The 27937-nt window shown below is 39.2% G+C and overlaps 2 protein-coding genes and 1 long non-coding RNA gene across 7 annotated transcripts in view; 1 reads left to right on the top strand and 2 right to left on the bottom strand.

Moving 5' to 3' along the window:
• Positions 1-27937, top strand: part of LOC124119939 (anaphase-promoting complex subunit 5-like) — a 136100-nt gene that overhangs the window by 75403 nt on the left and 32760 nt on the right. The window lies entirely within an intron of this gene.
• Positions 10-10737, bottom strand: LOC125377072. Of its 2 annotated transcripts, none has more exons than XM_048389933.1 (6): positions 10380-10737; positions 8993-9121; positions 7380-7913; positions 2039-3498; positions 1489-1599; positions 10-648 (listed from the first exon to the last, which is right to left on the bottom strand). In XM_048389933.1, exons 2-6 carry the CDS (start codon positions 9108-9110, stop codon positions 625-627), a joined length of 2247 nt encoding a protein of 748 aa, XP_048245890.1. In that variant the 5' UTR covers positions 9111-9121; positions 10380-10737; the 3' UTR covers positions 10-624. The 2 variants fall into 2 exon arrangements, with proteins under 2 accessions (XP_048245890.1, XP_048245889.1); XM_048389932.1 differs by having other exon boundaries at positions 10384-10736.
• Positions 18819-24575, bottom strand: LOC125377073. 2 transcript variants are annotated; one of them, XR_007219445.1, is made up of 5 exons: positions 23506-24575; positions 21229-21384; positions 20746-20795; positions 20445-20472; positions 18819-18849 (listed from the first exon to the last, which is right to left on the bottom strand). It is a non-coding gene; the product is annotated as an uncharacterized LOC125377073 (long non-coding RNA). The 2 variants fall into 2 exon arrangements; XR_007219444.1 differs by lacking the exon at positions 18819-18849 and having other exon boundaries at positions 20106-20472; positions 23506-24570.

Here is a 27937-nt window from a genome sequence, read left to right as displayed (position 1 = left end):
CAATTTAACTCCAGTGACTTATTTAATCTTTAACACAAAAATCAACAACTATACAACGACACAAAAATCAGGGACATCGTTTAGCAACACAAGCTCCACCAATTCAATTAGCCGAAACAAATGACATACCATATTCTCTGTATTATGCAACCTGTTCAAGCCGAAATTGTATTAAGTCATCTTCATGAACGCCTCTACTGAATTTACATGATAGTAAGTATTTCCTTGTGTATATTGCATACATATATACATATCTTATGAAAACAACAACGTAGAAGGGCTGTATAATTGCCTTGTAACTAGTTTCCTCCATTTGTCAATTTTGTATGAACCCAGGGCACTTATTGCAGCGATTACGTATTTTAAATATTAACCAGACAGAGATGCAAACCATCACAATTCTGGCGTAATAATTACAATTATGATGCTTGTCCTCACCCAAATTACGATTTTTGTCTTTGTCTTCACAAATTATTTGCATGCATAAAATACCAGAGTGCAAATTGTTCATTCACTGGTGATATGAAACTTTCCAAATCCAACTTTACTTTTACAATTTTACATTTATTGTCTTCACATCCGATGTAAGGAGTTGTCTCGGTTCCCCATCCTGAATGTCCCTGGTTAGTTCTTGGTTGGCCGTGTATCCTGCAACAGTAAGATTTGAACTGGCAGTCAGCTCTCTAGGGACAATGTCAGCATCGTGAATGTCCCAAGTCTTCCTTCTTAATTTAATTATATATACCGGTAAGTTATACATTTTGTTTGAGATTGTGAATTCAAAACCTATGACATTATACCGTCAGTACAGAGATAGATCAGGCCACCCAATCACATTATTCATATCGCAGTATATTCCTGATTATGTTTCTTGGTCTGTTAGCACCATACCTGTGTTGTGTTTCACCAAAGTGGTAAAGGTCGGTCTGAGACCTGCAATCGCTTCGGGCTTTCCTTCCACAGTAAGCTGACACGCCATAATAATATAGCGGGAATACTGTTCAAAGCCATGTTAAACCTAACTTATTCGCTCATTCATTTACTCACTCACGCAAGTCCCCTTCACTCCTACAAAGTTAAAATCTTATGGGGAATTATTATTATGGAGGACACATTTTGTATTTTTCGTTACACGAGCCTGATTCCCCCACTGAAAAGCAGCCGGTTCAAGAAATGGATGAAACATAAAAAATATTTTTATCATGTCTCCTGCTAGTAATATATACCCTCTTATACAATATAAAATGTTACGTATAAATTCCATGTCTCCATCAGTATCAGTGATTCAAGAAGCCAGCTGAACTCCATGGCATAATGACGTATAAGGGGAAAAGGACTTCTCAAAATTCCATGTTTGTAAAATTTTCAGACAATGGAGCCAACAATCATATGTTATTTGCGACTGCCCTTTTATGACACTGCAATTCGCTAAAACATCACTCACACACCCGCCCAATACTTCCCACCCACTTCTGTGTGAACTCTAACCTGATCTTCAGCAGGAGCCGTATCTTCTTCCTGGGAATCTGTTCGGTCTTTTGAATGTTTTCTGTTGTATGCCCGGGGTTTCTGGTTCCCGAAATGACCAGTGGTAGTTGCCTGAAACAAACAACAACTGTCTTGATTGCCTTGTTGAATCATGTATGAATCTTTATATGCATTCAGCCATTGCTGATGTTTAGACAATACAAATTTTCTTCAACTCTGTATAAAAAGCACCTTTCATCAAAATATCCTATCAACTCCAACAAGAAAGATATAGTGGTATTAGGAAAATGGAATTTTAAAATTGAAAATGATCTGTCTGCTGCAAGTCAATAGTGTGGGCCTTGTAAAGATTTATTGCAGTCTGTAACTTTGTTGATGAAGGTCCACATTCCGATAAAAGTCGACTGGAAACTATTCTGAAGACAATTTGAGTCTGAAGATTAGGTGAAGGTTTTGGTATAGACTGTCTCTTATCATTTTAGATGTACCAGTTGTACCAGAATAATTATGCATGACAAAAAAAGACAAAGGATTATTTGTTTCTATTTACATTTTGATTATGCTGTTGGGTTTCGGCATCATCAGTGACCAGACTGTGATTCTGTTCCAAAGTCATACCCTGCTGCTCTGGTCTGAATACTGCTGCACAGGACTTGGCAGTTTCCTTCTTCCAGCAGTCTGACATTTCTTCTGTCAAGCGTGTGTTCATGACGTGACTGCTTGCTGGTTTATGTTTCAATGAGCCCTCTGGCCCAGTCTTCTGTGGCTGACCTCTGTCATATGGACGGAGACCTGTCGTGACAGTTTTCTCATGGTTCTGTCCTTGTCTGTCAGCTGGACTTGTGATGAAGCCCTCTGGCCCAGTCTTGTGTGGCTGACCTCTGTCATATGGACGGAGACCTGTCATGACAGTTTGCTCATGGTTCTGTCCTTGTCTGTCAGCTGGACTTGTGATGAAGCCCTCTGGCCCAGTCTTGTGTGGCTGACCTCTGTCATATGGACGGAGACCTGTCATGACAGTTTGCTCATGGTTCTGTCCTTGTCTGTCAGCTGGACTTGTGATGAAGCCCTCTGGCCCAGTCTTGTGTGGCTGACCTCTGTCATATGGACGGAGACCTGTCATGACAGTTTGCTCATGGTTCTGTCCTTGTCTGTCAGCTGGACTTGTGATGAAGCCCTCTGGCCCAGTCTTGTGTGGCTGACCTCTGTCATATGGACGGAGACCTGTCATGACAGTTTGCTCGTGTTTCTGTCCCTGTCTGTCCCTCAAAGTACATGGACTGTTTGATCCATCTCCAGCTGTCAAGTAATTTGATCTCTCAATTGAAGACAGTCTCTTTCCATTTGCTTTCTCCACACTATGTTCACTCTTGCTTCTTTTACTTATACTGAGTGACTGTTCAGTACAGTGTGATAGTCTGGTTGGACAAGAGCGAGATCTCTGTATACACGTTTGTCCTGCTTCTGAAGTCAGAGTGTTCAGAGTGTTGTTGCCTAGTTGAAATGCAATGGATATCTCATCATCCTCACGCCTATGAAGGATAATAGTTGGAGGACTCTCTTGTCTTTGTCCGTTTTCTTTTTCCATCGTATCTGTAGGGTACACCGATTCTTCTTGAGTTGCGAGAGGCTGCTGATTTCCCGCACCACCATCATATATGTGATGTCCGGTACTAGGTTGTGTTACATGCCTGTGGATGTTATTCTGGGAACCTGCAAGATCTATTCCTGAAAATTTAGGAAGTTTGGGAATATTATCATGACAGAATGGTGATGCTCCTGCTTCTGTTTCATTTGGCATTCTGCCACGTTCATTCTCAACACTGGCGCCGCATGGTGACATGCTCTCTGAGCTGCTGTGAAGATTCTTGTCTTCAGGCTGTTGTCCAGGTTCATTTGGCATTCTACCACGTTCATTCCTAACACTGGCGCCGCATAGTGACATGCTCTCTGAGCTGCTGTGAAGATTCTTGTCTTCAGGCTGTTGTCCGGGTTCATTTGGCATTCTACCACGTTCATTCCTAACACTGGCGCTGCATGGTGACATCCTTTCTGAGCTGCTGTGAAGCCTCCCGGATGCCTCACCAGCTGAAAGTCTGTCTCCAGCGGGAGGACTCCTCATCCAGACAGTGACTTCTCGGACAAACTCAGACAGATTTGGTATGAATTGTGAAGCAATTTCAGGGGATTTTGTATACTGTAGAAAGAATCTCCACAGTTCCAGTAACAGCCTGTTTCTTCATAATCTTTGTGTCAAATGGTGGGTGATAGTATCTATCAAATGTCCATTTTCTTGTGAAAAGAAATCCCTTGTGGGGTTGTCAGATACAGGATCCACACCTGAAATGAGAAAAAAAGAAAAATTGGGTGCAGACTTTCTTTCACTGGTCCTCAGACCTTGTAGCTAGTCCTGCTTCCTGGAGACAGAAAAGGATAAAGGAATGACAGTGATGACATGTTTGTTTACTGTCAATCTGATAAACTGTTTATTGTTATAGTGTGAGGCTTACCTTCTCAGTCCTTGTACTGTCTCATGGGAACATTTATAGCTTGTTTAACTTACACTTTAGCTTTGGCTGCCTGTAGAGCAGATGCTATATGGGATGTTGAGCTGGTTCTTTTTTTCTAAATTTTCTCTTCTTGCATCTGGCACATCTGCTGTTTCAAAGGGACTTGAAGAGTTTAACAGGGTGTTCAGATTGATTCAGGTTAACCAGTGATGTTCTGCAATGCTTTTTTGTGATCTTTTGGACTGGGCTTCAGCATTACTTAAAGGGGCACTGATCTAACGCAATTCCGTGGGACTGGTTGTTGCCTTTGTTATTGTTTTTTCCCAGTGAGTACCCGGATGTATAGCAGAAATCTAGACTAGTTCGCGACCTCTGCTGCGCCATTCGTAAGCGCATTAGTCACGTTTATGGGTAGTAATAAGGGCATATGGTCACATTGATCAACAAAATGAAATAGAGTTTTCGAGATAATAAGGAAATGTAGGTATCTTTGTGGGTAGCATCGCTAATGGTGACGAAGTTTTGATAAGTCACTTGTTTCGTAATTTTGTGATTTTCGTTTACAGTATTTTGACTTGCAACACAAAGTAAATATTTCACCTGAGCATTGCTTTTTTATAGTGTGTATATTTTTTTACTGTCAAAATGTGTAACAAAGTTATTGAACGTCTAAATATTCAGTTATTTTACAAAGTGACTGAAAAACATTTCCATCTGTATTATTATCATAACGAATTCCAAACACTTTGATGTTTAATGTCATCACCAAGAGACTGAAAATGTTACGTTGAAAAGTACATTTCTATGTTGTTTGGCTTCTAATCCTACATAATAAACTGTTGTGATGTTTGTAGGCCCTTTTGATCGCCTTAATCAATCTTGGCAGATTTTTTAGTCAATATGACTGAAATATTTAGACATTTTATAAATAACCTGAGAGAATCACATTTTACAAATTGACGGTAATATATACACACTGGACCTGTGAAAACAACGTCTATCGCTCATTGAAAAATTTCCCAACCAAGACATAGAGAAACAAGAACGCATCGGTTCAAATGAAGGAAAACAAAATGCAAATACGATAATTACAACCTACCAAATTTATGTGTATAAATTTTAGGCAGCTTCCTTGTTCGAGAAATGTATCCGTGAAAATCTACACAAAGGAACAATATCCCACTCGCCTGCAGCTGTACAAAGAAACTTATTCGATGTCACATGTCCCTGTAACAATCAAATATTTTAAAAGATATATATCGTTTCGGGATATTATAACCCGTGTTCGTTTCTCAACTGATCACTTGGTGTTTCACATAGGTGTCAAGTCTCAAGGGTCGGCTGAGAAAGCCCACGTGACAACTTTTTTCATAACGTCCACCGTTCCTAAAAAATCCATTGAGTGATAGATAACAATGATCAATCAATCAACGTATTATCAGTTAACCCTTTGAACAAAGTATGTTGTTTTTACACTTCACGCCATGATATGAGTGTATTCCCTTTGTTTTAGTAAACCTAGACATGTAAACACTCACTTTTGACATATCCACTGTGCAAGATAACAGTGATTAATCAATCAACGTATTTTCTGTTAATCCTTTGATGACTAGGAACGATCCATTGATTTACAAACAAAAGTAAATCAACTGATCATTCATCTCTTGCTGTCCCGGGCTGCCACGTGCATATTACATAACACATTTCACCTCACTTCAAACCTGGATTTAGATTGAATAATTAGCCCAGACACAATAAATGCCAAATGGGAACCTTTGTCAGGTAATCTAAGTGGTGCTACCACTAATTGTACCTGTAATAAATTCATTAACTGAGCATGAAGTGAATGGCGACAAATACACAAGTGTGGGGTTATACGAGAAAACGTGGATGACAACAAGGGAGTAGTAATCGTATTATCGACGCAATCCGAAATCCGAAAATGCTTTCACTGCGTGGATACTTTTTGTAGTATTAAACTATAACCATCTGGGGTATTTCCAAATGATGACATCCGATGAGCTCCGCTGTTCTTCTTGTCTGTTTGTTTAGGCTGAAGAAATTAATTAACATGCGCCCTTTGTCGAAATCTTTATAGATCACAGTTAACCAATCAGTGTTTATGCAAAAATGCGTAAAACAAATATTGCCTCCAGCCTCCAAGTTTATTTAGCTGTCCTTGCAGACGGTAACCCAGTCTCTGGTCACGCTCAGTTGCGTTGCGTATCATCTGGGTACTCACGGGGAAAAAACCAATAACAAAGGCAACAACCAGTCGGGGGAATTGCGTTAGATCAGTGCCCCTTTAAAGCATAAATATGAGACTGCAACTTGCAGACACAAGGTAGATAGGACAAGGGCCCTTTTTGGAATATTGCTGAGAGTGGCGTTAAACAACAACCAACCAACCAACCAACCAACCAACCACAGGATTAGCTTTATTTAAGAACTGAGCAAGACTTTTAGAATTTGTTAGAAAAGATATCTTCTTATGAATGATAGTGGCTTCCTTGGTGCCACCTAAGTGCCTATCTTTCATCAAGCTTTAAGGGTCTCTTTTTTATTATTTATGTTCACTACAATGTGAACACACACAAAATTCTAATGTGCCCCATGGATAGTGATAATGCTGTTTTCTTGTTGTGGGTATTACCTAGAAACTTTAATTTCACAACCAGTAGAACACTATTTATATCAAGAAACGCACAACCAGGAGGCATTTTTTCTCAGAAGAAACTCATTCATTGTTTGCAAGTGCATGAATATGGAAACGATTTTGTTGCTTTTATATATTTGAAAAGCAATTTACCTGTTTCTTGGTTGTGTCTGACAATGTTGTAGCATGTTGCCAGACAGAGCAGGAACCAGTACAGCCCAAAGAAGAGCAGCAACAATAATTGAATGAAGGCATTCGATTGTGGCAGCATGGTCTCGGATCCTGAAACAAGATGAGGTTGTAGCTGATCATACAGAAGCATTAACGTATCAGTGTTACAGCTGTCCCATTTGGGGGAGGGGGGTGGGGGGAGAGAGGACAGGGCTGAGTGGTCATGCCAGGAGCCTCTGATCCTGAGTTCCAATCCCCATCATGATGCTTGGTTTGTCTGTACCAGGTTGTTGGTTTGGATGCGCCATCTTGTAAACACAGTAATTACGGTAATGAAAGAACGATGTTACCAAGGTTACTTTAGACCACGGGGTAGGATCACAGCAAAATGATGTCAGCCCAATGAGACAAAACTCAATAACTGTACTTTATCGTAGGATAAGGTACAGTCAATGCTTTTGATCTTTTAGCGAAGCATCTAAGAAATCATGCGCACCTTTTTCGATTCAGCCAACAAATTTTTTTATTTTCTTTGAATGGATAATGCTTCCTACCACGTTCATTCTCAACACTGGCGCCGCATGGTGACATGCTTTCTGAGCTGCTGTGAAGATTCTTGTCTTCAGGCTGTTGTCCAGGTTCATTTGGCATCCTACCACGTTCATTCTCAACACTGGCGCCGCATGGTGACATGCTTTCTGAGCTGCTGTGAAGATTCTTGTCTTCAGGCTGTTGTCCGGGTTCATTTGGCATTCTACCACGTTCATTCTCAACACTGGCGCCGCATGGTGACATGCTTTCTGAGCTGCTGTGAAGCCTCCCGGATGCCTCACCGGATGAAAGTCTGTCTCCAGCGGGAGGACTCCACATCCAGACAGTGACTTCTCGGACAAACTCAGACTGATTTGGTATGAATTGTAAAGCAATTTCAGGGGATAATGTATACTGTAGAAAGAATCTCCACAGTTCCAGTAACAGCCTGTTTCTTCGTAATCTTTGTGTCAAATGGTGGGTGATAGTATCTATCAAATGTCCATTTTCTTGTGAAAAGAAATCCCTTGTGGGGTTGTCAGATACAGGATCCACACCTGAAATGAGAAAAAAGAATTGGGTGCAAACTTTCTTTCACTGGTCCTCAGACCTTGTAGCTAGCCTTGCTTCCTGGAGACAGAAAAGGATAAAGGAATGACAGTGATGACATGTTTGTTTACTATCAATCTAATAAACTGTTTATTGTTATAGTGTGAGGCTTACCTTCTCAGTCCTTGTACTGTCTCATGGGAACATTTATAGCTTGTTTAACTTACACTTTAGCTTTAGCTGCCTGTAGAGCAGATGCTATGGGATGTTGAGCTGGTTCTTTTATTTCTAAATTTTCTCTTCTTGCATCTGGCACATCTGCTGTTTCAAAGGGACTTGAAGAGTTTAACAAGGTGTTCAAGAGCAGACTGATTTAAGTTAACCAATGTTGTTCTGCAATGCTTTTTTGTGATCTTTTGGACTGGGCTTCAGCATCCTTAGAGCATGAATATGAGACTGCAACTTGCAGACACAAGGTAGATAGGACAGGGGCCATTTTGGAATATTGCTGAGAGTGGCGTTAAACAACAACCAACCAACCACAGGATTAGCTTTATTTAAGAACTGAGCAAGACTTTTAGAATTTGTTAGAAAAGATATCTTCTTATGAATGATAGTGGCTTCCTTGGTGCCACCTAAGTGCCTATCTTTCATCAAGCTTTAAGGGTCTCTTTTTTATTATTTATGTTCACTACAATGTGAACACACACAAAATTCTAATGTGCCCCATGGATAGTGATAATGCTGTTTTCTTGTTGTGGGTATTACCTAGAAACTTTAATTTCACAACCAGTAGAACACTATTTATATCAAGAAACGCACAACCAGGAGGCATTTTTTCTCAGAAGAAACTCATTCATTGTTTGCAAGTGCATTACCTTTGCATGTGTTTGTGATGGGTGCCACCGGTGGGACAAGATACGCTCGTCTTTTCATGAACACCTGGTATCATCCCTATTTGATAGTGATTCCTAAACGCATGCTCATTGTATCGTCAGACTCGTACAATCAACTCTGCTTTTAGCAAAGATTTCTGATGAATATGGAAAGGCATTTGTTGCTTTTATATATTTGAAAAGCAATTTACCTGTTTCTTGGTTGTGTCTGACAATGTTGTAGCATGTTGCCAGACAGAGCAGGAACCAGTACAGCCCAAAGAAGACCAGCAACAATAATTGAAGGAAGGCATTCGGTCGTGGCGGCATGGTCTCGGATCCTGAAACAAGATGAGGTTGTAGCTGATCATACAGAAGCATTAACGTATCAGTGTTACAGCTGTCCCATTTGGGGGGAAGAGGGTGGGGGGAGAGAGGACTGGGCTGAGTGGTCATGCCAGGAGCCTCTGATCCTGAGTTCCAATCCCCATCATGATGCTTGGTTTGTCTGTACCAGGTTGTTGGTTTGGATGCGCCATCTTGTAAACACAGTAATTACGGTAATGAAAGAACGATGTTACCAAGGTTACTTTAGACCACGGTGTAGGATCACAGCAAAATGATGTCAGCCCAATGAGACAAAACTCAATAACTGTACTTTATCGTAGGATAAGGTACAGTCAATGCTTTTGATCTTTTAGCGAAGCATCTAAGAAATCATGCGCACCTTTTTCGATTCAGCCAATAAATGTATTATTTTCTTTGAATGGATAATGCTTACATGTAAGAGAAAATTTAACAAGTGAAGGACCATTTTGTTGTTGTTGGACTTTTAGAGTCAGTTAACTTCCTTGCCTCAGGAAGATTAGATACATTTGATATCGCAATACACTTGGTGAAATTATCTGTGTATTCAATGATTGCACTATAAGTCAGGATTGTTTTTGCAAAGGACAAGACTGAATAAATCTCCCTTTGATCCACAGGAAATTCAAATTTTGAAGTTTGGAAAACTTTGTAGCAATGGACAGATTTATCAGATTTGTTCAAATGGCTGACAACTAGCCTCTATTATTTTGTTCACATGCAGGTTTCCTGATGGACTGGGGCTTTTCAAGTGTACATAAGTGGCTACAATGAGTGAAAAAGGACAATTTCTCTAATCTTTTTCCATGTGATTGTAGTATTTTTACTTACATCACATAAGAATACTTCTGTCTTTCTCATGTTCAAATATTACCACTTCTTCCTGAAAGTCCAAGACCTGCCTATTCAACGTATTTTTGTCTAACATACACATTTAGTGTTGATGTAAATCCAAAACATGCACGTGTTGAAATGAACGTGGACTAGTTTTCATTCAAGTGGATACATCTGATAGTCGTAGTGACATTATCTAAATGTGTTCCAATTTCTTATGCAGGTCCTGTGGACCAAAAAAGGTCCTCATTCTACTGTGTCCTTTCTCTGCTTATTGCAAAAACTCTTGAAACGACAGGTCTGGTACAGTATGCGTTCAGTAACAAAATGGCTGATACAACGAGAAACCAGGAAACTCAGAGCTGTGAGCTTATGGTACATCTAAATTTGAATATTCACCTGCCTTTGCACTTCAATGAAGTTGAGGTCAATTGTTCTTGTTCCTTTGATAGAAGATGCTGTGCAAAATTTGATCCAATTCACAATAAAAGGTGAAAGTCAATCCCAAGCTTTACCGAATGTACCAGTATACGTCGGAGAAAGGGTGTGTACTACGTCATTCATACTGGTATACACAGGCCGAGACCTGTGTGATGTATGTCATCAAGGTACACAGAACTTTTTCTTCGATACAAATTTGACTCAATAAAGTTTCTACATTCTCAAGATAAATGTCTTCATCAGAATAACCTTAGTCCTTCGGTGAAGATAGCCTGTCAGCTAGCTCAGTACTTTGACGAAAGGGGTCACAGTGACATGTGATGTCAGTGTCGATTTTATTGATATCTATACGTCTAAGTTATTTGGTGACCTTATACACTTGCCATGCATACAATTGCAAATTCCAGTTCTGTATCACTTTCTAAACAGATTATTTTTTTTACCAAGAATAATTGTCTAAATTTGAAATTGTGCATATGTGAAAATGTCTTTTTCTGTATCATTGCTATTAACAGTATTGGCCTGCATGAGTTATAATGGGACATTTAATCGGAAAATGATAAAAGTTGATAATGATTCTGTAACACTGTTCATGCATGGAAGCATGTTTTCAGACACCTCTGCAGTTTAACACAATGATGGTTACACTGCATGACTGCGTCCATTGAACAGCTTGATGCAGTCTATTCAGAGTTTAAAGGCAGTTGGGGTAGCTAAATGAGCATTACAAGTGGGTTTTTGCATGATGAACTGTGATCTCTTTATGTGATATGTTCAACGGAACAGAACATAGTATTCTTACACAGTTGGTGTGTTGGTGTGTGGCGTGTGGTAATTTGTGTTCATCTGCCATTTATGTTATTTAGCGTTATGTGGTTTGAGAATAGGTGTACACACAAGCAGAAAAAAGGCATGCTACGGGTACGTTCATGACCTGTCACATGTGACCCTCGTGTATGCTTGTATCCTATTGTATCAATACCAGACATACCAATATGATAGGCATATTGGGACAGATTAATGTGATGAACAAAACATTTGGTGAATTGTTACATCACCACCAAAGTTCCACACTCAAGAAATTGGTCGAGATGAATGTGGAACTGGGTGCCGTTGTACAAAACAACCTTAGTGCTAAGACTGTTGTAAAATCTATGTTAGGTATATAGAATACTAAACGAGCTCCCGTGTAATACCAATTTTATGAAACGAGTGAATAGTTGTGGTATATGATGAGCGAAAGCGAGTCAGATACCACAACTATTCACGACGAGTTTCATAAAAATTGTTTTACACGGGAGCGAGTTTAGTATTTTATTTATTACTTGCAATTTATAACGTTTTTTGAATTATACTGTTGAGTATGAATAGGCTGACACCTACATGATCCACGACATAGTCCAATTGAGTTTAACAGAATAATACTTCAAACATGTCAAAAGTTGAAATGTATGAATTTCATACCATACAACGGGTCTACCTTTAGAATTCACAAAATTATCGTAGGGCTAAGACTTTCGCATCTCACATACTTTAACTTAGACCAACGACTGTCGTTTGGCTACAATACGATCGCCTTGTGGAACGGGCCTTGCACCTCAAAGTTTTCAATAACGTCACAATACCCGATGACGTAATTTGTGGAATTTTGATGCAAGATCCATCGGCGAAACAATGCCATGTGACGTCAGCCTAGCAACAAGGTTGCTGGGGTCATCGAGTGTGCATAAGCTCCTCTCAGTGATCTATCAACTCCACACGCAATGTCGTTGAATAAGCCAAGGGATGTTGAGAGCTTTCAATATTTGTTCGTGAAACGTGTTCCGAGAGTACATAAGCACGCGTTTTGGTATTACACAATGTGTAATAAAGCTGTATGTTTATTAAACGGGTGATCTCTTCACGGGCAAGTAATAAATGGGAGTTACGATCACCTTAGCGCTAAGATCGATCTATACAACAGCACCCAGGACTTATTGCAGGCACATCAGTATATTTGTAAAGTGAGGGAATCTCTGATTGAAGGGTACACATAAATGTGTAAGTAATGATTTAACACAAGGAGAAAACATGTCATGATAAATATATTGATTGAATTATAGTGGATGAGGGACAACTGTCTAAACTACAGAAATGTACTTGTGAAATTGCACCCCTCAGCCATACTAAAGTCTGGGTTTGAATAAATGATTCACCCTGATCCATGTTCTGTCAGAACTGTACCCTGCTCTTGTGTTCACCACACCCTGCTCTTGTGTTCACCACCCCCTGCTCTTGTGTTCACCACACCATGCTCTTGTGTTCACCACCCCCTGCTCTTGTGTTCACCGCCCCCTGCTCTTGTGTTCACCACAGCATGCTCTTGTGTTCACCACCCCCTGCTCTTGTGTTCACCACCCCCTGCTCTTGTGTTCACCACCCCCTGCTCTTGTGTTCACCACATCATTCTCTTGTGTTCACCACACCATGCTCTTGTGTTCACCGCCCCCTGCTCTTGTGTTCACCATCCCCTGCTCTTGTGTTCACATCCCCTGCCCTTGTGTTCACCGCCCCCTGCTCTTGTGTTCACCATCCCCTGCTCTTGTGTTCACCACCCCCTGCTCTTGTGTTCACCGCCCCCTGCTCTTGTGTTCACCATCCCCTGCTCTTGTGTTCACATCCCCTGCCCTTGTGTTCACCGCCCCCTGCTCTTGTGTTCACATCCCCTGCTCTTGTGTTCACCACCCCCTGCTCTTGTGTTCACCACCCCCTGCTCTTGTGTTCACCACACCCTGCTCTTGTGTTCACCGCCCCCTGCTCTTGTGTTCACCACATCATGCTCTTGTGTTCACCACACCATGCTCTTGTGTTCACCGCCCCCTGCTCTTGTGTTCACCACATCATGTTCATTATAAAAAACTATTGTTTTTATGTGGGACAAGTTGAAGTAAAGAAAGTAAGCTTCTAGAGCTGATTGACCAATCCGGTTTGAAGTATCTAATGGCCTGGACTACTGCTCTGAAACCTTCCATGTTGGGTCTGTTTGTGTATAGGGATGTGACGTCCATTGTGACAAGGATTATGTCGCAATCCACAGGGATATTGAAACTTTCTAGTCTCTGAAATGAGTAGTGTCAATGATGAAGTTAATTTTTATGTTCATCTACAAAGCTGCTAATTTGTGACAGCAGAGGTACCATGGCGACCTGGTACTTAACCTGGGAAATCCGTGAAGACCTGGGGTAGAATAGGTCTTCATCAACCCATGCTTGCCGTAAAAGGTGACTATGCTTGTTGTAAGAGGCGACTAACGGGATCGGGTGGTCAGGCTCGCTGACTTGGTTGATGCATGTCATGGTATCCCAATTGCGTGGATCGATGCTCATGATGTCAGTCACTGGATTGTCTGGTCCATACTGGATTATTTAACAAACAAAACAAACAAACTTAACCTAGGGCAACGCATTTGTGGATTTAGATAAAACCGACGAGGTAAAAGTCTGTTAAGCACTTTGAGTGTGATTTCTTTCTTGGAGAGGTTTTTAGGGAGTCATGGTTTGTTTTTTTATAGACAATTTCATCAGACAGTTGGCATGTAGCCTCAGTTATGTTGTCTGTGGTGTTATGGGTGTTGACTGCGGATCATTTATCAGCCTTTTTAAAAACAATTTCAGGGATATTTTTAGGTAATTCATGGCTATCCTTTGCGTGTGTGAGAGGTTGGTCCATGTGAAAGGGAAGGTGTTCATTTTGAATACTGTATTCGACGTAATAAGTGCCCAGCTCTAATAAGCGCCCACGGCGATATTTGCTAATATATTGGCTAGTGAACAATCCCAATTAGCACCCCTTCCGATTGATCAATGTACACAGGACTTATTTATTCATGTATAATACGTATGTTATATGCATTCTTAATTATGGGGAATTAAATTCTGGAAAAAATATATTTGTCGTATATAAACATTTCAGGCTGTCCACATAAACCACGAAATTTACGATCTTTCAACTCTGTTGTTTTTCACCAAAATGATATTCTAATAAGAGCCCCCTATTTCTAACTTTGAGAGCAGTAATTGGTGTTTAACTGATTTGAAAAATGCATGGAGGGCAGGGTCTCAGCCCAGATTTGGGGTTCAGGTACTTCGTTGGCCACACTTACGGTCCAGGGCTCTGTTCCACAACGCGATCATAACTCCCATACTTTAACATAGGCTTACGACAGTCGTAGCGTTACGATCGCTTTGTGGCACGGTGCACAGGTGATTTGTTGTGTTTCCCGAGCATATGTTGTTTGTCTCACGGGAAATTGAGATATTCTCATTCTTCTGAAAGCATCCATTCGGACATGGGCTTGTCGGCTCGGAGTCAGTATACTGTGTCTGAGTGGGGTATACATGTTAAACTGCGGCATGATTTCTCACTGGGCTAGCACTTTAAAACTGACATTAGTCCAGACCAGTTCAAGCACGCACGCAAGCACGCACGTGTATGCATGTCGTAATATAAGTGCACAATCTTGGACGCGATATTAAACCCTATTTCCCCGCATCATTCTCCTGAAGTAGGCTTTTAGATCAATGTAAATATTACTAAGATGTTGTTATATGGGTGTTTGGCTTATAGGTTGATGACAGCAAGCCATCTTGAAAAGAGTCACTGCTTTTATCAGGTGTTTAATAGCCAATACCCTTTTCTCACTGTAATATCATCAAATCAGACCAGTGGGCATTATAGTCATTATTTTCATGATAATCATCCCTATTTATATATCTGTCTGTAGTCGTACAAGGCAAATCCACGGAATGGAATCAGCTCCAGTGTGACTTTTCATGCGTGACCTTTGCAGTTATCCAATCAAACTGAATAAAACAACATCAGCCTTGTATGACACACGTGTGACAGACCTATTTAGCATCTCACCACCCCTGGGTCATAGAACCCAATATACATCAACTGGTCAGAATGTTCAGATGTCATAATGTTTGATGTGTCACTTGTATATCAAGGAAAATAAGCCTTTTTCACTTGTAAACTTGGAATAATTCATTCATTTCACAGTTCATTATAGACATTGTTCGTTACATATACGTTTTCACTGGGAAACGTCCACCATCTTGGATACAACAAAGCACAATACAGTCGTGCCTCGTTTATACGGACACTTGCGTCCTTTCACAATTCGTCCGTATAAACAAATTTCGGTATAACTTAAACCAGCTTCTTACTGGAAGAGTTACTTCCCTTCAATTATGCAACTCATGACAGATGACAGAGCAAGCAGATACATCCACTCAATCTTTATTCAAAACATACATGTTTAAAAAAATCTGTCATGGAAGTTTGAACTTTACCACATTTCGAGGTTTGAATTTTAAACAATAATTCCAAATTGTCCAGATCGCCTGTGTTCTCGTAATATGTAATCAAGGCCTCTATACAAGCATTTCATTTGAATTTTCCGGGTGATTTAGTCACTTCTGTTTGTCTTTTAAAATGTCGCCAATTGTCGATTTTCCTATGGTATGTCCAAATTCAGTGCCATAATGCTTACTGATGGTTTCCGAACTTGCTGACGGGTGTTTTTCCTTAAACAGACAAATTTCCCTTTTTTTGCGTGCTGTAACTGCGTGTCGCTTACGTTTCGCTGGTTGACAGGCGATACTCACAGTTTGAAGTCACAACTTTGACCTCTGTCCTCCACAGACGCCTTATTTATCAAATGGGATTACATGCACAATAAACAAGCTCGTCTCAAACATAACTCAGTGTCACTTGGTTAATTGACTTCTCACGAATCAAAGGATTACCACCAGCGGAAGTGTATTGTCCGGGTAAGTGAGACAATTTTGTGTGCATTTCAGTGTTTTGTGTATGAAAATGACCATCTGGTTCCGGAAACTGAATTTCCATATATACGGGTAAATTTATATAGTAATTATTTCATTTTGAATGAAAATCGTCCGGGTACTGAGGTTTTCGGATATCTGAAGTCTGTATAAGCGGGGCACGACTGTACACGTTATTGCAGCCTTGCCCGCCATGATAGCATGGGCAAGTGAAGTGACACTTTGACATAATCTGGTGAAATCTATGTTTGTCTTACAGACAAAATTAGTCCAGTAGCAGGCAAGATTGGCATAAAGCAAGTTCAACAAATTTTAGTAGTCACCGGTGTTGATTCACCGCTGATTGCGTACAGCCAATTGTCAGTGACACTTGACACTGAGTGAGATTTCTCAGTTCGCTATACACGGCACTAGTGGTATATGGGCTTGTCGGGGATCAGATATCAGTTCACTATATACGTTAGTTCGCTGTAGAGAGTTTGTTATTTACTCACATTTTATATGATGATATAGAGGAGACAAATCGGGGATTTCATTGTATCCGTTTGTTCGCTCTATCTTGGTGCTACTGGATTTGTTACTGATGTGAAGCACAAACTTTACGAGCTAAACATTCGCTTTCTCCATGCGATGGAAGTCTATCCGGCTCAGGGAACCTCATCCACCCTCATAGTGGTCAATGTAAATCATGATCCAGCCCTTATGCTGCAGAGCGGACAGACAATACCCTTGCACTGTATGATAGATAGACAGAGAACCGATTGCAAGATTTGAATAGTCTGAATTGTGTGCTGTGAAATTTTACTTTTTTTACCTTGACTATCACAAACACATGCAAAGGCAAGTCAAGTGTCCACCTGAACAAACATTTGGTACAAGTTAACATAGAGAATTGCATAGGACATCACTTTGTCACTTATGCGTCAACTTAGGAAATGTCCACCACATGTCTACCCTAAAACATTTTGAAAGCTTTGCTGAGGCCTTGAATGTTGGAACCCTGATGAAACAACTGGTGAAGAAGAACACAACAATTTACTAGTTATATAAGTTGATTTTATTTAAACATTTAAAAATATTTCAAGCATTATTTTTGTTTAGAACACTTAACAGACATAAAATTAGTCAAAGCATTATAAATATTCTTAAAGTACTGTAAAACCTATAAACAGTTTTCAATTGTGATTTCTATTTTTATTGGCAGGAATTTCCTTGCTTCATATTGTACTCAGGGCGGGTGCCCTGTAGTTCTGTTATGTACTCTATGTAGCAATGTTCAGTACATCTCTGATCCATGTCTTCCACCCAGGCCACTCTAATGTATCTGTCTCTGTCTACTGTCTGAAGATACTTATCAATCGGCTGGTTGTTGCCAGTGAAATGTTGGTTCAGGCGTTTTCCAATGTGTATGGATCTTCCTACGTAGATGATGACATTGTTATGTTTTATAACATAGATACCCTCCACATCAGGATTGGGGCGAATTATCCATGGCAATATAGTCCTCATCAGCACTCTGCTACCAATATGTGCTTGTCTCTACAACAAACATGCATCTCCATTGAACAGTTGCTACATGAAACGATTGACCAAAAGGTGCATATATATTTGTATTAAGATACTCTGATTGGTTACGGATTGGCCAAATTCCTTCAAATACGCTATCTCTATTACATCATAGCCATCTAATGTTGATAACTGACCATTTCTTAGCATCCTCTGGTATAATTAGGCCAGGGGATTGAACCACCCACCGAGAAATAAGCTTAAACTTACCTATCTCAAAATCAAAAATTAAAAGTGTCAACAAGCAAAAAATCACCAAAAAAATAACTTTTATCTAAACTCAATTAGCCAAATCAAAAAAGTTCTCAAAAAAACCCTAACCAAACCAGAAATTCTACATCCGTCCAAAAAAATCGACAGAATAATCACTAAACTCCAAACAGGTCACACCAACCTAAATAACCATTTCAAAATAAAAAACCCCAATGCAACAGGAAACTGCCCACACTGCAAACAACTAGAAACCCCAGAACACGCACTCATACACTGCACACACAACCTAACACACCAAACTACATTACAAACCACCCTCAATCTAAATAAGTCTCTTTACTCTAGAAGCAATCCTAAACTCACAAAATAAACTAGAAAAATTCAAAGCCTTAGGTGTATTCTTAATCAAAACGGAACTAATACATCGCATTTAAAAACCCAATAAACTACCAAATCCAAATCACATAAACAAACAAACAACCACCACACCCGTCTCCCTTAGTTCTCCTCCCAAACCCCATCGGCATCTATTCCAAATCTCAAAATTCCAAAATTCTATATAAGCAACCCTTAAAGCCCCCTCCTGGGTTGCAACTTTCCCCCCTTTCGGAAACACATTAAATGGCATCAGTCGGAAAGCGCACGTAAAATCTCCAAAGTGAGTGAGTGAGTGAGTGAGTGAGAAAGAGATTGAAGAAAGAGAGAAGAAAGGTCTTACCCTTAGCCTAGCGAGGGTTAGGCTGGGTGCTCCGGGGCACCAAGACAACAACCACTACCACTATGTGCTGACCTGGCACATAGTGTCTTCTGTATGTATATATCTACATTTATAAAGTAAAACTGTATATACCGCAAGCCATCGTCTCCAAGTTGTCACTTCCTACTGAGAACCATACGTCAGCCTCTTGCATATACGAGTATGCAAATTATTCATTAATCAACGTCTTGATCACACGCGTTGTTAATTGCATCAAAATTCTTTGAAGTTGTATCATTGGGTGCCTATTAACTGAATCACCGGTAGATTGGAAGGAAACATGTGCACAGCTGATTTGCTATTTCCGGCTTAGTTTACGAGAAAATACACACAGTAATCTTAATCTCAGCATATAAAACAATGCCTTTGAGAGCAAGAAATACATTTTAAATAGTAAATCATCATGACTTGTTATATCAAATTTTATACTTTTATTGTATGAAAAGAAATGAGATCAAAATTGGGCATACAATGTTAAATGTCTACCGTATAAATGTGGGTATGGTTACATCTGGGACAACCAATGTTTCTTAGAGAATCATGCCATGTTCATATCGAAAATAAGGCAGACGCTTTTTGATATGTACTTTCAAACATGGAGAACTACTGTAGATGTTACTAGCAAATGCGAATATTATAGATATTTTAAAGTGCAAATATGCGCAGACAATTATTTTAACTTATGTAAACATAAGAACATGCAGAATATCATTAACACAATTTAGATGCAGCTCACACAGGTTAATGGTTGAAGTTGGCAGGCACAACAAAATACCCAAATGTTTAAGATTATGTAAACAATGTCCTTTAAATGTCATTGAAGATGAATATCACTTTTTGCTTATTGTTGTAAATATTATAATTTAAGGAAAAAATATATTGAACAGAAATACTATGTACATCCAAATAAATACAAGTTTATCTCTTCAATATCACATGTGAGCAAAACGGCTATACGAAATCTCTCTCTCTTTATATATCATGCCATGTTATTAAGAAATGAATCCTTGTAACATTTCTAACTGCTTCCACATTGTCATGAATTCTGTACTATGGGCCTGTGGCCTTACAGTTATTTAAGAATTGACCTTCACTTTGTGTGAGTTCATTGGAGTATGAACCTTCATAGAGTGAGGGCCAAACTGTATGAACGTCGGAGCTTGCGACGACGTTCATACAATGTTTGGCCCTCATTCTATGAAGGTTCATACTCCAATGAACTCACACAAAGTGAAAGTCAATTCTTATAATTTTTTTATCACAATTTCTTACCTCAAAGGATGTAGGCCAAGATCTAAACACAATTTTATTTAGTATGTGTGACTTCATGTTTACACTGACAGCCATACAACAACCAGCTATATCGCGGAGTAAAATAGTTCCTCAAAAAGAGATGTGACATGGGCGTTAATCCGTCAGCGGGTAAAATGAAACAACAATAATTTGCCTGTTTAAAGTCGATCCTGGGTCGTTATTTCTGTATTACATAATTCTTAAAAAGACACTACCTCTATCTCTCTACATCATTGCCATAATTAAAAAATCCTGTATTAAAACTAACATTGTCATATAGAAGTAGTATTCTTACAATTATTAACAATGATATTTCTATATTACATGAACTGTAACAAAAAGAAATGTTTTAGAATATTGACTTACCGGACACGACATTTTCTTCCTGTCTCTGCTGAAATCAAGAAAGCAGCTTATTAAGATTCTTAAATTACTATCCTTATTATTTAGTATTATTAAAAAGGAACCAAACATTTTCTGTAATCATAAGAAATCTCCATTATACAGTTTTGACTATATCTTAAGGATGTGCTGGATAGTATCAAGAACTGAATTAAGAATTGTAATTCCATTCAAACACATAAAATATATACTCCAAAATATCTATCACCATGAAATTGTTCCTAACAGGTTTTTTAATTGTCCCTGCTTACAGAATGCTGCTTACCTCGTACTATCGTGACTGAACAAAATGGATGCTCGATGCCCCTTCAGTATCTACACAATAATGGAATATGCTTCTTAATGATTGTTAGATATTTATAGCAGTAACTCAACTCTGACAAGTCTGTTTTTTCAGTGCTATTTAAAGTAGGAGTCATCATAAACTAACTGGCTAATCCCAGTACCTCGACAAAGGTCTATATCGACCTGACATGTGGTCTTTCTCTTCATTTTCCAATGGTTCAGGTATATTTTCCAAATGCTGATTATCAGAAACAATTGGACGTTAATGTCAATGAAGATATGTAGTCAATGTATTAAATTACAAGCATACCTGAATTACGTATGTACGGCCATGGTATGTTGTCCTTTCTCTGATTATAGCGATAACTCTTGACCCACAGAAGAAACATGATGGCCGACATTACAAACTAGCAGCTAGAAAACGCAGAGATGTGACCTAGTACATCAAAATTTGAAATCTTACCTGTCTGTGTACTTTAGTTATGCCTTGTTGTTCCTTTGAACAATTCGATCTCTTTCAAAGCTAAAGAAGATTAAAGTCCTTCACGCAGTTGGAGTGAGTGTGCACTTTCACAAACAGGAACAGGAAAGTAACTGCGCATGCGTCACAATGGTATACCTGTATGATACACATCATCAAAAAAATGTGGTGTGACCAGGTAAAACTTTTCCTCCGAACATATTTTGGCAATAAATAAAGTTTCTACTTTCTCATGATAACTGTGTTAATATTCAGCAGTTTAAATAAACACAATTTTTCAGTGGAGTTATCCTGTGTCAGCTTGCTCAGTAATGTGATATCAATATCTATGTTATAGATGCTAAATTCTAGTTTCCTGAAGTATCTAAATCTAAAATTGTTGTGAAGCAGTTGTGAAAATGTTTTTTTCTCTGTATCATTGGTGTTAAGATCATATGCTTGCACGAGTAAGGGTACATTTAATAGGAAAACTTTAATAGTTGTTTAAGAGCGTGTACTGAGACCCCCCTGCAGTTTAATGCTGTTTGCAGTGTTTGTTGCTCAGCATGACTGCGTCCACTGTACGGCCTGATAACATGCATTCCATTCAGTGTCTAAAGGGCAGTTGGGGTGGCTAAATGAGCATTGAAAGTGGGTTGTTCTGTGATTAAAGGGGCACTGATCTAACACAATTCCCCGGGACTGGTTGTTACCTTTGTTATTGTTTTTTCCCAGTAAATACCCGGATGTATAGCAGAAATCTAGACTAGTTCACGACCTCTGCTGCGCCATTCGTAAGCGCATTAGTCACTTTTATGGATAGTAATAAGGGCGTATGGTCACATTGATCAACAAAATGAAATACAGTTTTCGAGATAATAAGAATATCCACACAAAGGAACAATATCCCACTCGTCTGCAGATGTACAAAGAAACTTATTCGATGGCACGTGTCTCAGTAACAATCAAATATTTTAAAAGATATATATCGTTTCGGGATATTATAACCCGTGTTCGTTTCTCACCTGATCGCTTGGATTGTTTCAGGTGTTTTACATAGGTGTCAAGTTCAATGGTCGGCTGAGAAAGCCCACGTGACAACTATTTTCATAGCGTCCACGGTTCCTAAAAATTCCATTGAGTGATAGATAACAATGATCAATCAATTAACGTATTATCAGTTTACCCTTTGAACAAAGTATGTTGTTTTTACATCGGCACTTCGCGCCATGATGTGAGTGTATTCCCTTTGTTTTAGTAAACCTAGACATGTAGACACTCACTCTTGACATATCCACTTTGCAAGATAACAGTGATTAATCAATCAACGTATTTTCTGTTAATCCTTTGATGACTAGGAACGATCCGTTGATTTACAAAAAAAAGTAAATCAACTGATCATTCATCTCTTGCTGGGCTGCCACGTGCATATTACATAACACACATTTCACCTCACTTCAAACCTGGATTTTGATTGAATAATTACCCCAGACACAATAAATGCCAAACGGGAACTTTTGTCAGGTAATATAAGTGGTGCTACCACTAATTGTACCTGTAATAAATTCATTAACTGAGCATCAAGTGAATGACGTCAAATACACAAGTGTAGGGTTATACGAGAAAACGTGGATGACAACAAGGGAGTAGTAATCGTATTATCGACGCAAGCCGAAATCCGAAAATGCTTTCACTGCATGGATACTGTTTTTAGTATTAAACTATAACCATCTGGGGTATTTCCAAATGACGACATCCGATGAGCTCCCTTGTTCATTTGTCTGTTTGTTTAGGCTGAAGAAATGAATTAACATGCGCCCTTTGTCGAAATCTTTATAGATCACAGTTAACCAATCAGTGTTCAAAAATGCGTAAAACAAGTATTGCCTCCAGCCTCCAAGTTTTTTAAGCTGTCCTTGCAGACGGTACCCCAGTCTCTGGTCACGCTCAGTTGCGTTGCGTATCATCCGGGTACTTACGGGGGAAAAACAATAACAAAGGCAACAACCAGTCCGTTAGATCAGTGCCCCTTTAACTGTGATCTCTTTATGAAATGTTCAGTATAAATTATTGTTACACTACAGGTGAATTGGTTTGTAGTAAATGTGTTATTCTGCCTTTTACATTATCTAGCGCTACAGTAAACTATGTATATAACAAACATGCAAATGTCTCTCCTTATATAACATTTGACCAACAAAATATAAAATGGCGGACATAACAAATTAGCAACTAGAAAACGCAGAACCGTGAGCTAGTACATCAAAATTTGAAACTTACCTGTCTGTGTACTTTAGTTATGCCTTATTGTTCCTTTGAAAGAATAAGTGATTTAAAATTCGATCTCTTTCAAAGCTAAAGAAGATTAAAGTCCTTCACACGGTTGGAGTGAGTGTGCACTTTCAACAACAGGGAAAGAAATGCGTACTACGTCATCAAAAAATGTGGTGTGACCAGATAAAGCTAACTTTTCCTCCGAAACAAATTTTGGCAATATATAAAATTTCTACTTTCTCATGATAACTGTGTTAATATTCAGCAGTTTAAATAAACACAATTTTTCAGTGGAGATATCCTGTGTCAGCTTGCTCAGTAATGTGATATCAATATCTATGTTATAGATGCTAAATTCTAGTTTCCTGAAGTATCTAAATCTAAAATTGTTGTGAAGCAGTTGTGAAAATGTTTTTTTCTCTGTATCATTGGTGTTAAGATCATATGCTTGCACGAGTAAGGGTACATTTAATAGGAAAACTTTAATAGTTGTTTAAGAGCGTGTACTGAGACCCCCCTGCAGTTAAATGATCTTTTTATGTAATGTTAAGTATAAATTATTGTAATACTATAGGTGAATTGGTTTGTAGTAAATGTGTTATTCTGCCTTTTACATTATCTTGCGCTACAGTAAACTATGTATATAATAAACACGCTTATAACAAACTGATGGATATAACAAACGTTTATTTTGTCCCGGCCATTTGCTGAATATATGCTTATAATCAACTACGGTTTTAACAAACCAACATTAGTGGTCCCTTTGAGTTTGTTATAACCGTAGTTTGCTGTATGTGGTTTGTGAACATGTTTACGTACGAACAGAAAGCAGCACCTTACAGTTATCCTAAATCTTTGACTTCTTCTTCTGAACTGGAACTAAGAGATATATATCAACCATATTTGGTTGGAAGCACTCTCCGGTCGTGGGGATTCAAAATTGTACAAATGGAGGGCCGGGCTATCCCTCCAAGGGGCTGGGGGGCAGGGCTAAATAGGAGTAATTTGGCGTTATTGTTTTCAACGACTTCTTCTCTGGAACTAAGAGATAGATATCAACCATATGTTGTTGTTGGAAGCATTCTCCAATGGTGACAATTCAAAATTGTACAAATGGAATGGCTGAACCCTACCCCCAGTCCCGGGGACTTAAGGGCGGAGCTAAAAAGAGTTTATAACTTGGACACAGTTAAGATCCCCGCTGTATAAACATATGTACAATTGAGAGTATTATCATGGAACTGTTCTGGGTGAACAATACCTTCCAAATGACGTGCTGGTTTTCTTGGGGAATTAGTCAGCAAAGAGCCAGAGTCACAGGAGACTAATCACAATTTTATTTACAAGAACAATTTACAATATCTTAGAATATAACTGAGGTGCCACAGAGAGTCGGTACACACTCTGGGCTGTGGGAGAGAGGTCTGCTTGGTAAGAGAGTCAAACCCCTTCTCTTTTCTCCTTCTTCCTCTCTGGACCAAGGCTTATATAGCCAAGGTCACCTGACATTTAGTAAGTAATAAATATAAATGTAAACAGTAAATCATCAGTGACATACTTGCACATCCTGTTCAGGATGACAGACGGTCGATGTACACAAAACTGGGGATTAACAATTAGGATTAGCATCTTATAAATAACAGCAATTAAATGTTTCAAGGCATATAGATGTCATGGCTCCAGGGTAATGAACCTTTGCAATTAAATGTTCTTTAGACAATGGGTGTCGTAAATCAGTCACCATGACAACTTCCCTCCGTTACGTGAAGCTTGGACCCCAAGCTTATATGAGTCCAAATTGATATGTGTGAGTTTTTTTTCACCAACGAAAACAACCATGCAAATGTGATCAAAATCAGTTATATGAAATCCTTATGCAACAAATACATCTATGCAATGGCGGTATGAAAGTGATCATCTAGCCAATTTGAATTAGTGCCAGTTTGAAAACTAACCAAGTGATCTTTGTAATGTGCAATTTCATTACAACGTAATTACTGCTTTGCACAGATTCAATAAATATATCACTGAAGGTTCTTTGAATTCAAGAGTCTGGCTTGGCGGTGCGACTCAGTACCGAATAATGATAATGAGTAATGTCATAAAAAGTACAAATTAAACATCTCAGCAAATATTATGCATAAAGAAATTTGAAACCAGGAGTCTAGCTTTACCGCGTGACTCAAACGGTACTCGTGTGTACTATTGCCCTTTTAAGTACAATGGGTGCTCTTCCCGTGTCTTTGACGGAGCTTGCCCAGATATTGTGGGTGCGATGCCCAAGAAAAGAAAATCCTTAATTCTGACATCAAAACTCTGAAATGCTGAATACTGCTGTGCTGTTAATTACTTAATACTGACATACAATAAACATATGTGTGGGGGTGGCTCACCCAAGAATATCCCTAATCTGAATTCAAAGTCCTAGACAATACATTCAATTTTGTACCAAACTGTGCACATTAATAACTTGTAACAAATGACAAATTTTGTCGTTTAGATTTTTGAAATTACGAGTCGAGCTTTAAGGTGTGACTCGATAACCCTACAGCTCAGGTTTGTCTGGGCCCTAGCTGTATCTATATGTCTGGCGTGGCCTGGAGACATTTCAAAGATTCCCTACACAATAACTTCAAAGATCTAGCTTGACTAAAGATGTAATTTGGAGTATATTGCACATATATAAAACTGAATTTTTGAAAGACACATTTTGGCATTAATATTCTGGCTTTGATTAAACATACCTGGTTGCACTATTTAACAGTCACACAATATATATCCTTGATTGAGTCCATGTAAGTAAACACAAATTAGTAAGTCCCCATAAGACATCTGGTACACAGTGTCCATCTTGTAGGTGCCTGTAAGGCGGTTTCTGTATTGTGCAGGGTCTGCATGAAGATGGCTGTGGTCGGATCTCTGTGGGATATGCGTGTATACTTCTTTTCTTAGGTCATGTGCAGGAACGACATCTTGAAGGGGAAGACTTAGCAGTGTTGCTAAGATATTCGAGCAGGGAAGGTTTGGGATCGGAGAACTTGTTCTTGATCAGAGGGGTTCTTGTTCTTTCTTCAATCTTGTTACAGGCCGTTTCTTCGTTCTTGATGATTGGCCTTCAGGAAGGTAGTATATCCTTTTAATAAGAGACTGTCACTTCCTACAGTTTTGTGAACCATATGCCTTGCTGCAAAGAGGTACAGGAAAGGACAGACTAAGAAGTCATACCCGATAGCTCCACCAAATTAACAACGCGTGTCGGTGTTGACGTTGATTAATTAATAATTTGCATACTCATATATGCAAGGGGCCGACATATGGTTCTCAGTAGGAAGTGACAACTTGGAGACGATGGCTTGCGGTATATACAGTTTTACTTATACATGTGGATATATACATACAAAATACACAATGTGTCAGGTCAGCACATAGTGGTAGTGGTTGTTGTCTAGGTGCCCCGGAAGCACCCAGCCTAACCCTAGCTAGGCTAAGGGTAAGACCTTTCTTTTCCTCTCTCTCTCTTTTCAATCTTTTCTCCTTCTTCCTCTCTGGACCAAGGCTTATATAGCCAAGGTCACCTGACATTTAGTAAGTAATAAATATAAATGTAAACAGTAAATCATCAGTGACATACTTGCACATCCTGTTCAGGATGACAGACGGTCGATGTACACAAAACTGGGGATTAACAATTAGGATTAGCATCTTATAAATAACAGCAATTAAATGTTTCAAGGCATATAGATGTCATGGCTCCAGGGTAATGAACCTTTGCAATTAAATGTTCTTTAGACAATGGGTGTCGTAAATCAGTCACCATGACAGTATAATGAGAGGAATGCACATATGCTACCAAGACTGGCCCTTCTGTTCATCCGTCCGGCACTCCCAAAGGAGTTAGACACATGACCATAACATCCAAACCGATATTATCCCCACCCTATAGTAAACAGAAACATTGTATACATTTGTTTTTATGAAGAGAATAATACTATTATGGTATGTTCGGATGAACAAAAACCTTCCAAATGGCGTGCTGGTTTTCTTGGGGAATTAGTCAGCAAAGAGCCAGAGTCACAGGAGACTAATCACAATTTTATTTACAAGAACAATTAACAATGAGCAATTTACAATATCTTAAAATATAGCTGGGGGTGCCACAGAGAGTCGGTACAACCCTCTGGGCTGTGGGAGAGAGATCTGCTTGGTTAGAGCGACAAACCCCTTCTCTGCTTACTTACTTACTTACTTACTTACTTACTTACTTTGGAGATTTAACGTGCGCTTTCCGACTGATGCGTATTTCGCACACGGGCCCGGCCAGGCCATTTAATGTGTTTCCGAAAGGGGCGAAGGTGGTCTGTGCAACCCAAGAGGGGGGTTTTAGGGGTTGCTTATATAGAATTGGGGAATTTTGAGATTTCGAATAGATGCCGATGGG

This window comes from Haliotis rufescens, unplaced genomic scaffold (assembly GCF_023055435.1).
Source record: "Haliotis rufescens isolate VD_foot unplaced genomic scaffold, xgHalRufe1.0.p SCAF_8, whole genome shotgun sequence".
Lineage (NCBI taxonomy): Eukaryota > Metazoa > Mollusca > Gastropoda > Lepetellida > Haliotidae > Haliotis > Haliotis rufescens.
This window is presented reverse-complemented; position numbering and strand designations above follow the sequence as displayed.